The sequence below is a fragment of the Tauraco erythrolophus genome, chromosome 15 (genome assembly GCF_009769465.1).
Source record: "Tauraco erythrolophus isolate bTauEry1 chromosome 15, bTauEry1.pri, whole genome shotgun sequence".
NCBI classification, from domain to species: Eukaryota; Metazoa; Chordata; class Aves; order Musophagiformes; family Musophagidae; genus Tauraco; species Tauraco erythrolophus.
The window spans coordinates 8,721,515-8,736,256 of record NC_141479.1 but is presented as its reverse complement, the minus strand read 5'-3'; the positions used below and the strand labels follow the sequence as shown (position 1 = coordinate 8,736,256).

Genomic DNA, 14,742 nt, shown 5'->3' with positions numbered 1-14,742 from the left:
GAACACTCATGAACAGTTAATTCTGCAATTCAGTAGTTTAACCTGTTAATATTCTTTTTACCTTAAATTGGTGAGAGCATCATCTGAGTGTGGCATCACCTATTGGTTATTGCAAACAAAAGGACATTTCAGCATGAATGATTTAACTATTCACTGTCATACTACACTAAGGTAACCAAGATTGCAATGCAGTATGGAAACCTGAAAATGTGTTTGCCGTTTTTCAAGTTTTTGGAAAAGGTAGCCTTAGGTATGCTTTAAAAGACAGGCCAACACACCTTTGTTGTAGATGTCACAGAGTTTAGGTATGGTGGAAGTCATATTACAAGATAGCTGCTGGTGTTTAATCCCACCTGCTCTTTTTAAGGTATTTTCTGAGTTGCAATTTAGAGATTAGCTTTTTTGTGACTAACAAGCTACTAAAAGCTGGCTAAGTTTTCCTGGGCCCTGACACAAACGGTGAATTCAGAGGACGTACACTGTAACAAAGCACAAGACTCTTCAATCAACTGAAGTAATCCTCATGAATTGTCACCAAGTAACAGCAGTAATCTTTCTTCTACTGATTACTTCCAAATCCTTTGCAAACCGATTTTTCAAAAGAAGATAGCCTCATCTTTTACATGAATAAGAACCACACCACTGTCACTATCTTATGGATAAATATTCACTGTGAATACTTTGGCAAATCAAACATACTCAAGAGGACAGACAAGACTTTCTTTTGAGAGTCAACTTTAGGTCAATTTTAGTCACTGCATATGCAGAAATAGACATGTCATAAAATAAGCTCAACAAGACTTCCTGGGTTTTTTTCCTTTCAGCTTCTTGAGGCCACTACTAAAGATAAAAAAAAGTGTCAACTAGAAAATAGTTCTAATACAGTTCTCATGATCACTTTTCTTCCTCCCCCAACATGAATACTCATTTGTTTCTAGTGCCACCTCTAACATAAACAGCTGCAACTTAAGTACTTATCACTGAAAACACTAATGTCTCATTATTCATATGACTATATTACTTTCAACTTATTTATTGAAGCCAAGACAGTTTAGATTATGAATTTCTGAAGTTGTTCTACACTTGGCAAAGGGATAACCTCTTAGTAGAGCAGGAGAGATGTATAAGGGCCTAGTTCTGAAACAGAACTAGACTAAACTCCCATTACATACAGTGATCAACTTCCCCTCCACCCCTTCACTTCAGCATGCTATCCAAGAAGTTACCATGAATCCCTTCCTCTATCCAGCCCAAAAAAACAAATTGCAAGTAAGAAGGTAAAAGTTTAGAGTTCATACTCATTTTTCCAAGTATGTCTTCCTAAAGCTACTACTAAAAAGTGAAAAAAGATGGGCATTTTGTTTAATCATTACTTCTTGGAGAAATCAGTCAGGAGAAGGGATCAGTATGTAACCATGGTTTCACAAAAAGCAACCTGAAGATTTAATAAATGAAAGTAAAGATTCATTAGATGAGAATGCCACAGCATAAGAAGTCAATACTGAAACACAGGTCAAACAGTATTTATTCTTGCTTCAGTTTGAGAATCTGTAACAAGGATGTTCAGCAACACTCAAATGCCAATGTCTACCCAAACACATGGAAACCCTTGGAGTTTTGTCCCTCCAACCTCATTGGTAAAATGTCAACAACTATCTGAGCAATAATTAAACAAGTCACACTTCAGATCTGTAAAGAAAAGTAGAGGCATCTTTCAACTTCCTTGCTTCAACAGGGAGAGAAACCTCACTATAGAGAAGCAGCTTACCAACAGAAGTTCATGCACAGTTCCTTAACATTGCAACAAAATGCTTTGATCACTAACTGTACCTGATAATTATTTAAGGTCATTTTTGCTTCACTGTAGTATTTTTACCAATGAAAAGCATATAAAAAGGAACAGAACTGAAGCTGGAGAACTTAATGTCTGAATAGTTAAAACAGAAAGTGCAAACTACTGAAAAAGTAACAAAACCATCTACGTTTACTGTTTCCAGGCCAAAAATTTTTGTCAAGTACAATACTAATCCCAGTCTGTTCACGAACCATGTTAACGCAACCACAAGTTGCCAGACATCATGATCATTTTTCCAAAGATTTTTTAAAACTGGAAGCATTTATCTAGGAAGTCAGGCTGAATCAGGCTTTGAATTGGATTCAAAGGCTAAGGAGAGAGACACCATTATTTTAGGATTTATTCATCTTCATTTAAAAGGTTTTGTTATCTTCTGACTGAACTCTGATATCCCTGTGTTTTCTTCATACAAAGGGGACATGGCTGCAGCCTCCCTTGTGCCCATTCAGGCATCTCTCATTTCAAGAAAAGACTTTTGTATGTGGCACATAGCTGTTAGCTGACTGCAACCTAGTCTTAAAGCAGCTCCAGCCTCCTTGTCTCTACAAAATGTCTACCATCTACATAGTCTCTTCATACATCGAATAGTTAAAGCCACTGGAAAAGTAAAAGTTACAAGGCAAAAGAAATATATTATACACCAACTGCTTTTATTTAATTTCAGAAACCGTTCACAAGATGGTAGAAAAAACTTACAACCACTTCTAATTTAGTCTTCCATTGTTCCCAGTCAGCTCTAAACCCATTATGTGCAAAGCCCATTTACCATGCATCTAGATGATAGATACAGGCTATGAAATTCTTTATTCTACTTGTAGCAGCTTATGCAGGTGCAGCCAAATACCAAGCCTCAGGACAAGTTGTACACAAACTTTACAATGTAGAATTTGAATTTAAAATATGAAACTTAAAATCTACACAAAACTGGTAAAAATCAAGCACAGATACGAGGACAAACTTAAAACCCATGTGAAAAGGAGTCTCGTCTTCCTTTCAAGTGCTTTATTCTGCTACACAGTCAAAATGAAGATGTAAGCTTGTGGTTAGTTTAAATTACACTCTGTAGATACTATAGACCAATTTAAAAGTTACACATACAGCAATAGATGTCCATTGGTTCATCTGGATTACTTATACAATCCAGCTAGATTGTTGAAAACAAGTCAGGCAAAATTTGAAAGAAAATCCTTGTGCAACTTTTTAGACAAACGTTTTACTGATGGGCACACTGTACCCCAGGTCCATGATGGCTGCTTTCTTCATCAGAACTATCATTATAAGCTTCACGTCTCTGGCCACCACCTGAACCACGAGTGGTATCAAATTCTTGAAGATCTACCTCTTCTGCATCACCAATTACATTGGGAAATTCTGGTCTAGCTGGCAGAAGATCTTCAAGTTCCTGCCCCAAAAAAAGAAGTGTATTCAGTACTGCATCTACAACTGCTAAATGAAGCGACTAGTTTCCCGTAACTTCAAGACTCTCTCAGAACAGCTTTAGTTTAGAAGTCTAAGCAGTTGTAAACCCTAAAGTGCATACTCATTCAAAAGGATCCAAAGTATTTCTATCAACTGCAAGGCGCCACTTAAAGAAAACCAACAACTCAACGTATCATCAACCAAAAGTGCAATCAGTAAGTACAGTTGCACTCAGAATCTTCCTGCTGCCATGTGATAAGTTTTCATTCTCCTGCCCTCATATGCCCAACATCTGCACAGCTCTTCAATACGGGTTCCATAATTTAATATTCCAATAGATATTTTGAAGTTACATGTTGCCCATAAACAACATTAAAAGAAAAACTGTACTTGCATTTAGATTTAAGTACTGAAGGCAAGCACGCGAGGTAAAACACACGCACTTTGCATATGCTGTCAAATAAGACCACCATATTTATTTATGCTTGAAAAAATACTTACTGAAAGCTTTTCTGGGCTAATCCAGTTATTTTCAGGAAACTGAACATCAAATTTAATGTAAAGATCCCCCTTCTCAAAAGGATTGCGATACTGTGGCATTCCTTCACCTCTGACTACACGAACACAACCTGTAATTCAAAGAGAAGTAAGCTGGTGAGTACTACTTCAGAACAAATCTTTCTCTACGCGTTTCTCTTCGTTTCTCTATCCTAGGTTCAGTTAACAGAACAAGAATGGGATTAAGTGTTAAAGAATCACAAAAGCATAGTCAAAGTCATCCTTATCAGGTCAAGCTTACCTGGTTCAATTACTTTTCCAGGAGGATATTTAACCACAATTTGACGTCCATCAAGGTGCTTAAATGTGAACTGAAATCCACACAGTGCTTCAACAAGTCCAATCTTGTGCGTCATATGCAAGTCATTCCCATCCCGCTGGAACACCTGAAAAACAAAAACAGGAGATATCTTTTCTAGTACTATAATCATACCTCCACAAGACTCATTATTTAGAATTCATTTTTATTTATTCTTAACATTCAGTGTCAGAGCAACAGCCTTTGCACAAAGTTAAGCTATTTAAATTAACAGAATCACATGAACATGCTTGGAAAGTTTGTGCTTGATGAAAGTGTCATCTAAGATAAGGCTAACCACACAATATACTATGATGTAAGGTCCAAATTAAACAAGAAGGCCTGTGTAGCAGCAGTGCTCTCTTACCCCTAAGATCTTCCACTGAAGCAACCTGTAAACAAAACTTGTGACAGCTTGACACTACTTTGTCTGCACCAAAGTACAAACCCCACATTTTTGTCTTTCTACACTTAAATAGTCATCATGCATATCTGCTTCAGCCAACTATCTACAGCAGGGCTTTGGTGAATTAGACCATAGCTGCCTTAAGTGATCTTTAAGCCGTATCACTTCGGATTCTTCATCAGAGTAAATATAAGCTTCATCCACTGGCAGAACCATGACTCGCACCTCAAGGGAGACGGTAAGAACACTGAAAATCATCTAGTTTCACTTACTAGGACACAAGCTACAGTATTTTATGTTAATACTGTAAAACTAGATGTAGCTCATTAGAGGACTAAGAGAGAAGTGGCATCCACCATCTGGAATTTGATTGTCATGCCTATCTGACTGTTCTGTACACTTACACACTAGTCGAAACCAACTGCAATTCCACATTTCAACCAGTATTACAGAAGAAAGAAGAGAGGAACGTCTAAGAGCTATGTAAAACAGAGACAAATTAGCAGTCCTTGACACAGCATTGAAAAGCTTACAAAGTACCTAATTTTCAGATAGCCAACACTATATCCTTAATACGTGACTAGAATTTAAATTTGTACCCAATGCTATTCTTTCTGTCACCACAGAATTTCCACCACCACTCCATTCAATATTTTTTCCAGACTATAACACAAACTATTTATTTAATCATAGTAATACCTGGCCTTCCTGAACAAAAGCATTCGAAAAAAGAAATAGTCACCTCAACTCTGCTCAAGGGAGTTTTAACGCAGAAAGAGATAAAATTGCAGTATTTAATTCAGAAGTGCAATGTATATACTCCTGAATACAGTAAGCATAAGCCTTAACAAACTAGCATGAAATAATTACATTTCTTTAAGTGAATTAGTATCATCATCATTTCGTGTTTTATTTCCAGAACCACAATAGCAGACATAGAAAGCACCATCTGGGGATTTTAATAGGACTTCCCTGCCATGTCACAGGACATTGGAAAAAAGTAACACTTAGCATTTTGTTAGTGTCACAAGCAAAGCAGATGAAAGTTAACCTCCTGAATAGCTCCTCACTGCATCCACTGTATACAAGTCAGCCTGAGCTCACCCAAGAAAGCTACCCTTTATTGGCATTAGGAAGCACCAGAATCTGCATGTTCTCTGGCTCAGACTTGCAAGCATTTTCCTGGCTCACCATGAAAGCCATGTTACTTGCTATAAATCTATTAAAAGCTATTCACCATCTCTCCCAGAGCTGCAACTATATGAATTGCTTTAAAATGAACAGCTATCTATATCACTTAAATATTAAAGACTAGGATACAAGGCATTTAAAATATAAACTCGAAAGCATTACCTCATTCTCCTTTTCTTGGAGTAAGAGGACAATATCGCCTGGTTCCACACCTGGAGCCTGATCTGCTTCTCCACTGAATGTAATTCTTTGCCCATGTTTCATGCCTTTGTCTACATGGACTTCAAGTATTTTTACCTCTTTGATTACCTTCTTCCCTTCACATTTTTTACAGCGGTCTTTTTCATTAATTACTTCACCTGAAGAAAGACAAATTTTGAATTCAGAGTTTTCCACATAATTGCATCTGACTCTGAAGAAAAACTATTTTAAAGTAGGCTGAAGAATTCATGCAACACAATGTCCTGGTTTCAGCTGGGACAGAGTTAGGTTTTCTTTTCAGCAGCTAGAATAGCTGTGTTTTTTATTTAGTATGGTATTTGTTCTAAGAAGAATACTGATAGTGCACTGATGTTTATAGTTGGTGCTGAGACATCAAGGACTTCTCAGCTTCCCATGGTTTGCCAGTGTGCAGGAGCACAACAGCCTGGGGGGGAGCATAGCCAGGACAAAGGGCCCACAACTCCTAGCTTGTGATTTGAATTTAGACTCAGGATTGAAGGCCAAATTGGCCAACAGACTATTCCATATCATGCAATGTCAGGCACTGTATATAGATGAGGGTTGGCCGGGAAGTTGGGTTGGTCCTCTCTCTCTTCTAGGAGGACTCTCTAGGAGTTCTCTCTCTCTCTCCCCGCCTCCTTTCAGGCCTCTCACTCATCTGGAATTGCTGTGTCAGGACTTATCTGTTTCAGGATCGCTTCCTGGGACAGGACAGGCATGGGTCACCAGGTGGTGAGCAATTATACTGTGCGTGACTTGTTTGTATATATTATTATTATTATTCATTTATTATTATTATATATTCATTTATTATTATTATCACTATTACTTTAAATCTTATATTATTAAATTGTTCTTATCTCAACTCATGAGTCTCCTTCCCTTTTCCCCTTTAATTCTCTTCCCCATTCCCCAGGGGGTGGGGAAGGGTGAGTGAGTGGCTGCATGGTGTTTAGTTGCTGGCTGGGTTAAACCACACCACAAATTGTCATTTAGATGTTGCTTTACGAATTTCTCACAAGAGGAGAGCCAGGCTCAATTAACCCTGACTGAAAGAGGAGGAAGGAAAGAAAAAAAAAAAAGGGGGAGGGTGGGGAGGAAGAGGAGATACAAAGATACTCACTACCTTCCACGCTGTCTTATCAAGGATTTTAAAAAGTGAGAGTGCTTTAGAGAAAGGCAAAACAAGACTTTGTCTATAGCTTCTAGTGTTCCTTAAGCTTTAATCTGACTCCAGTATCCTTACCACTCAAAAAAAAAAAAAAGTCTACTTTTCCATTCCTCGTTATGCTGGAGGATGACGAGCTATAAGAGAAAGGATGAAGCTAAAACCAAAGTGAAGCATCTCCCCTCTGTTAAAAGTCAGAATACAAATTTCAATGAATTTAGGAAGCTTAGTTCCACTTCTGCTAACAACAGTGAAAAAAGGATTACTGAGTTCTGTTCATTGACAGCCACATTTTGCAGTATACCACCACAACAAAGTACTACGCAAATGTAAACGCAGCCAGTAAATTTTCTCCCAGCAAAGTGAAGGATGGCTGTCCTAAATGGCTTAAATTCTCTGTTCTACCTCATCTTTATTTTTCAAATAAGCTTTGTCTTTGTACAGAGTAAGCAAAATATTAGGCCCCATGAACTGTACAATTCCAGTACTTATTTCCAATACTGCTCCAAGTGCCACAAGGATATGTACTTGGCTTAATACATTAAACTTGCCAGCTTAAGCCACTTTTCTGTGAAACAAAGCATAACATTAAGATGCAGCTGGAAACTACTAAATATGTAGGTTAGGTACATAAACTGTGAAAACAAGATGTTCAAAGACAACATCATTTATGAAATATCTTGACTAGTCACAAAATACAACTTTGTGATTTCCACGTATCCTGAAGAATGAAATCATCCACAAGGTGATGTTACTACTCTACAAACTGCAGAAGATCTAAAAACATGAAGCGCAGATCATGTGCCGAATTTGTTCTCCCAGCACAATCAAATCAACAAAAGGTATCATCTTAATCTGAAGACGTTAAAATCCAACTTTACATCTCCATTTTTAAACAAAACCTGTCCTTGGATATTGGGAGACTGTAAAGTCAAAAAGCTCATATATTGTTTTTTGTTTTAACACAAGAGTAATAGCAATAAGTAATACTCAAATCTAAGTGTTTTTAAAAACAATCAATCTCTACCGTTCAAGCTCCCAGGCTGCCTTCAGTACATTAAACACTGGAAATCTTGTTCCAAGTAAAATGATTTCTACCATGTTGAGATCAAATTGAGATCTAACTGACTAGATGAGAGCAAAATTGTCCTGGATAAGTTCCTCCTGAGATTTAACAAGGAGGCTGAATCCAACTAAATGCATTTAGTAACAGCATAGCTTGGCCTACCTTCTCCGTTGCAGTCAGAGCATACAGATTGCATCTGCTGAACCATTCCAGGAGCCAGCTGTCTGATCATGATACGTACACCTCTACCCCGGCAAGCATTACATTTCTGAACAGCTCCAGCCTTTCCTCCCTGCCTGGAATAGAAAGCACCAGTTGTACGAAAAGTAAATTTTTCAGAAACGTATGACAAAAAAACCCACAACCCTATGTCAGTAGGTTAACATCCCTAATTGCATTGCCAATCATAATTAGGTTCTTTCCTCCCCACTTCCCTCCAAACAAAGCCCTTGAATAGTTCTAGTTCCATCAACAGTATCATTCGAGTTCAACAATTTGCCTCTCTAGTTTGAAAGCAGGCTCCAGTAAGTCAAATACTGATAAAGATCTGACACAGGAGATGCTTCATTATGCTACACCAACAAAGCAACCAGACAACTCAAAAATATAAGCAAACTTACCCATTACATGCACTACAAAGGACATTCTTGCTAAGTTGTAGTTTAGTTGTCTTTCCATTATACAGATCTTCTAAAGAGACTCTACAAAATAAAATATTTCTCCTGGGTTATCATTTATCAACTTACTTTCCCATGTAATTAAAATACTTGTCCAAGACAAATTTAAAACAAACAAAACCTCAAAAAACTGTATCTTCATAAAAAGACTAAATCTGCTACTAAAATAAGACTTTAAAGCACTGTTTTAGTTTTGACAAGGAATCCTTAAAAACTATTCCATACATTTGAACATATTTAACAGTTTCTGAGAAAAGCTGTAATTTAATCAGAAAAAAAGCAAATAGGATTACCTGTGTTTCTCAATAGGAAACAAGCTGGTGGAGCACTTTATGTTTTATTATATAGTCATAGCTGATTTTTTTAGTTCTACCAGGCAGGTGAGAAACAAACCTTTCTAGACAATCCTGACAATATTTATAGCATGCATACATAAGAATACATACACAATGCCTACTACTGTATTGGGCTTCCCAAATGAGATAGTTTAGTGGGCAGGGGTTAGCATGTCCTTCCAAGGCCACTTAATTCTTTACATTTGTTCATTTTTTTTAGAAGCTCTTGAATACAAACTCCAATAACCTTCATATATTGTTAGAAGTTTATGAAGATATTTAGTGTTTCTCCTAAAAGGGTTTATTAGTGGATAGAAATTTCAACTCAATGTATTGAGCAAAGGTTGCCTGGCATCAGTGTTTACAAATAACAGCCAAAGATAATTAATAATCTAGCGTGCAGTACTAGCTACTAAACTAAGCAAGCATGTAAAAGTAAACAGCCTTTACTAAGAATGGTTTGCCAACTACAGGAAAGATGCAACTTAACTTAAAAAGTTAGAAAGGACCTGCTCAGCAGGCAAAAAGGCAGTCATGGCTGCAAGCAGCGATCTACAAAACACAATTAGATGTGATATTCGAGCATGTCTTTAAAAACAAAAATCAAAACCAGACCTGCCACACACATTTTTCCATTAATCATGCAGTTCAACTTTAGTTCCACCTGCTATTATGCTATGAATGCAAATCAACTTAAGTCTTTCCAGAGCCTTAGTACCTCTGCTTCCCTTCCTCACCCAGCTAATGAGTAATACTTCGTTGTTGAATACTTTTTCAGATTACAACTTCCAAACATAATTAAGGAGCCAAACCAAAGAAAATAATGCTAACAAAATATATATAGGCTAATAACCAAGCAAAGCCAAGTATTAGGTAGTCTGTAAGATTAACCAACCATAAAAAGTATCTCAAAATGACTACCTTCTAGGCTACGCAGGACACGCAGGTCTGAAAAGCAGATGCAGATTGCAGAGTATCTCAACTGAGAAGTGTATCAAGAACATGAACCAGCACAGTCAAGTACTCATCAGGAAAGCTTGAAAGTACAAACTGCAGTATCAAGATACTCACTTGAGTGGATGCATCATATCTTCTCCTCTTCTTCTACCATTACGACTTCTACTCTGGCCACCCATGAAATTGAACAATCCACCACCAAAGATATGGGAGAAAATGTCGTCCATTCCACTGCTTCCACCGCTACCTTCTCGAAGACCCTGTTCTCCATATCTATCATATAACTCACGTTTCTCTGGATTTGACAACACTTCATAGGCAAAACTTATTTCTTTGAACTAGAAGAGGAACAGAGTCAAAACAATGCATAATTTAGAACTCCAAGGCAGCATTCTACTACTGTTTCTTGCCCAGCATGAACACTCAATTAAAAAGGTATCAACAGAACAATTTTCTAGTATGCAGGACTTAAGTCAGACGTGGGCTTAGTTTATTATGAAATGTTATTTTAGTGCAAAACTTTGATGATTTTGTCCTTTACTGTGCCTAGCGTAAGACACACACACACAAAAATATCCAACCAAAGAAGAAAACCCCCAAGTACACAATACTGCTGTAGCCAACAGGCAAAAAACCAGTTACGTATTAATGGCAAAGCCCTCAAGACATGTTAGGCACTCAAAATAAGCTATCAATTCAGCAATTTACTAAAAATGCATAGTAATGTGTTTGTCCTCAAAACAAATTAGTGTCTTTTCAGTCATCTCTGCTCACCTCCAAGCAACCATTAGAACTTCAATTCTGTTAATCAGCTGAGTCAACGTCACTGACATTTTTTAATTGCTATTAGCATAACAAATCTAATTCAACCTTCCCACAGATGTAATTTGTTTTGTGCTGCAGCAGTTTCAACAACTTCCACGCATACGTTTTTCCACGTTGGAAAAACTTGTAAAACTGACTCTCTATCTTTTTCAAATAACCATGCAGATGCCAATACCAGCTGACATCATCTTGGCAGATGAAGAGAGGCAGTTTTTCCCTCAGCATTACCTTCTCAACCAACTTGACTCAGCCAACTGCTGCATTTTGTCACAAGGTACACTGGTAGATTTTGAGATTGGGAAGAAGTAGACAACAAACGGCTCCCTCTCACAGGTAGTGTTTTTGAACAACTTGTAACAGTAAGCCTCCTTAGATGCTACTGTAATTGCAAACTTCAGGAGTTTAAAAATAAATAAAAATAAAAATAAAAAAACCCACAAAAACACAAAAAAAAACAAGAGTCTTACTTTGTCCCCTGCATTTGGATTCTTATCAGGATGGTACTCCTTGGCCAGCTTTCTGTATGCCTATTTGAAAGAGGTATGAAATTAGTTTCAATTTTGATTCATCTGTTATTTTCTGAGGAACTCAAGTATTGTCTTCAGGAATAAAGAAAATCCTAATAAAGCAAGTGAGAAAATGACTGGTTTGAAATCACTCATACATTAAAATAACACATTAAAAATTCTGACATTGCTATATGCGTAAAGTAACTATCCCTGAATTGAAACACAACTACAGCACACAACAGCTGGAACTAGTTTTCCTGCTTATCTTAATTAATTTACAGGAAGAATTACATTGAACTTATACTAAAATTACTTACTCTAAAGAACCACCCCCAAACCTACAATATGACAATTTAAATTTCAACCTATTTGTCTTTCACCTCAATCACAGCAATACATTAAAAACAAAATGGCTGCCTCAGCTTCTCGTTCAACCCTATCAGTCAATCCTCACAACAATAATTTTATTCTTCCTTACCTATCAATAATGGATGATTTAATCTCACTTTGAACTAAGTATACGAATTACATGTGCAAAAATATAAGCTCTTTGCTTTTATTTAACTTCATTGTTCTAAAACAGTAGGAGGAATAAGTACAGCCAAATGTCCGGAAGAGGTTTTTCACAATGCTTTTTTTTGACCAGCACTTTGACTCTCGGGACCATCACTTTTTCTGCAGCAGTACTTCATCTGTTTTACTTACGCCTCAGAGGATCAAAGCAAACAACAGGACAGACAGAGACTTTTCCTACAATTTGAGTTTTTGACAGTAGAGACCTCAACTCTTCCCCCACTCCACCTCAACATCCCCCAGTAACAATCAAGGGACAGGTATTAATAAACTACACGGTATCCATTTCTTTTTTATTATTATACATATTTCAAAAAGCTAGTGATGCAACGACAAGCAAGTGAAACACTGGTTCTTACAAATCGGTTTTTCAAAAGCTCTACTTCTCTAGAACTGAGCATCTAATCTAGCTCTTTAGAACTACAATGTTAAGAGAGCTTTACAGAGGTGACAACTTTCCATTTTGTACTGGAACAAGTAAGATTCCTTTTTTGTATCTGCATAGTTACTTCTCTTTACTGATTATCTTGAAATACTCTGTACTTCTTCATGCAATCAAGAAATAAAGTTTGATAAGGAAATAATGAAACAAAAACAGAACATTGACATTACGAGCCAAATCTAAACCACAGTAAGCATAAAGAACAAAGATCACAGGTCTTACAGGAAAAATTACCCATCAGTAACAAGGCAAGCATAATCTTTCACAAACTTACATATTCTGTAATAAAAATGGATTTTCCCCACATATTTTAAGAAGTCTAACCAAGGAAAAGAAAACCAGAACACTAAACTGAAAACCTACATAACACTATCTAATCAAGAAAAAAAGGAGCTGGCATGGTGATCTTTAAAAAGACAGAGCACTCATGTCTTTGCTGATAACAGCATTCAAGTTTAGAGCAATTCTTAAGCCTACCCATGGCCACTAAGCAAGCTACCCTTATTTATTTAACCATAAGGAGATCCAGAATCAAGGCCTACACTGGCATCGTGTTAGAACTTCAATAAAAGTTAATTTAACTAATCAGTGTTAAAGCCTGTTCTCTCAGACCCTTTTGACTAAGCTGTGACCTTTTCACTTTCCTACACGGTTATATAGGTTAAAATATCAGATTAATAAAGCGTCTATGTGACCTCTCAGTGACAATAAGATACAGATGAACTTCTTGCTGTTGCAGGCAGTTGGAAACTTTGCATCCCATGATAAACCTAACCTATAGCAATCAATATTGAGGAGCACAGACTATCTGGGTTGAAAACTGCCGTCATTTCTTCATTCTTACAGGACACAGATACCTTTAAGGGAATTCAATAAGGAAAAAAACCCGTCCTTCTTGATAGCGTTCGGTACACAGCACTATCTTCTCACCGCATGCCTTCCACCTCTAACACTACTTCCACACTGCAACCGCCTGTCCCTGCACAGCCCAGGCTGCCGCACGCATGCCGGGTGGCGCACCGCGGTTAGTGCCAGCACCACCCAGCAGCGGAAGCAGGTCACTGCGAGTGAACTGCCCACCTCATTATCCTCCCTCACGTGTAAACGGTCATTAAGCCCTTTTAGAAAAAAGTGGTTTACACACGACAGAACGAAACGGACGTAGTCAATTGTTACAGCGATGACCTGGCTTCGAGTTTTCCCCTCGCTGCTTTGTTTACCGGTTACTCCGTCGCCTTCGGCCTGAGGGGGATCAAACACACGAGCAAAACGAAACCTCGCTCCGGCCTGCACGTGGGGCAGACAATGGCACCGGCCAGACCCCACCGGTCCTTCGCGAGCGTTTTTACACCCAAAAAGCTTTTCGCCGGCTGCGAATATCGCTCTGCCGCGCGGGCGGAACGCGGAGCTGCGGGGGCGAGACCAGCCGAGCCCCGGCAGCTCCTGGAGCCGACGAGGGGCCGGGCCCGGGCCCGGGAAACAGAGCGCACGGCCGGGCCCGCGGCTCCCTCCTCCCGCCGGCCGGCCGCTCTCCCCTCCTCTCCCCCAGGGCCTACCCGCGGCCTACCCCGCTCCGCCGGCGCCCGCCCGCAAGCCAGGCCCCAGGGCTCCGCGGCGCTGCCTCGGCGGGCTGAGGCGGCACCGGGCGCCCGCACCCGGCGCCGCGCCCTCTCCCGCCCGCAGGCCTCAGCCGCGCGGCCGGGCAGGCCGCCGCCGCCGCCTTCGAGCCACGCTCCCCGCGCCCGGAGCCCTCCCTCGCCTCCCGCCGGCCCGGGGCCGCCCGCCGCCCGCTCGGCCACCCCGCGGGGCCCTGCCCGGCGGCCCTGCCCCCTCCCCCACCGCGCTGCCGCCCGGTCCCTCCGCGCGCCGCCGCCCCTCCCCCGCACCTTCTTGAGCTCGTTGTCGGAAGCCCCGGGCGGCACCCCCAGAATATCGTAGAGCTTCGTGTCGGCCACGTTCGCCATGGCGGCAGCGAGCGGCGGGCGCAGGCCGGAACGGGCCGAGGGGCGGCGAGGGCGAGACCGGGAGCAGGACGAAAGGCGCCGCGACGTCACGCGCAGACGCCTGGCGTCACCACGCCGCGACGCGGGACGAGCCCGCCCCCTCGGCCCCGCCCCCTCGGCCCACTTCGAGCGCCTGACCCAGTTCCGGCGCCGCGCGCCAGGGGGCGCTCGTGTCACGGGGGGGCCGGGGCGGGGCCGGGGTCTCGCGCCGCCGCCGCGCACGGGAGGCGGGAAGAGG

General features: G+C 40.3%; 1 protein-coding gene across 1 annotated transcript; it reads right to left on the bottom strand.

Moving 5' to 3' along the window:
* Positions 1-1,518: 1,518 nt before the first annotated feature.
* Positions 1,519-14,509, bottom strand: DNAJA2 (DnaJ heat shock protein family (Hsp40) member A2). The gene is made up of 9 exons (XM_086620728.1): positions 14,388-14,509; positions 11,445-11,504; positions 10,267-10,490; positions 8,804-8,884; positions 8,346-8,479; positions 5,890-6,086; positions 4,074-4,218; positions 3,776-3,903; positions 1,519-3,257 (listed from the first exon to the last, which is right to left on the bottom strand). Exons 1-9 carry the CDS (start codon positions 14,463-14,465, stop codon positions 3,069-3,071), a joined length of 1,236 nt encoding a protein of 411 aa, XP_086476854.1. The 5' UTR covers positions 14,466-14,509; the 3' UTR covers positions 1,519-3,068.
* Between the last annotated feature and the right edge of the window lie 233 nt (positions 14,510-14,742).

Bases quoted from the DNA above. Each gene is read 5' to 3' on its own strand.
- DNAJA2 (XM_086620728.1), bottom strand. From the start codon at position 14,465: ATGGCGAACGTGGCCGACACGAAGCTCTACGATATTCTGGGGGTGCCG. The intron at 4,219-5,889 runs GTAATGCTTTCG...TTTGTTTTTCAG, and splicing joins TCCAAGAAAAGGAGAATGAG to GTGTTCCAGCGGGATGGGAA. The intron at 3,904-4,073 runs GTAAGCTTGACC...TTTGAATTACAG, and splicing joins TGGAAAAGTAATTGAACCAG to GTTGTGTTCGTGTAGTCAGA.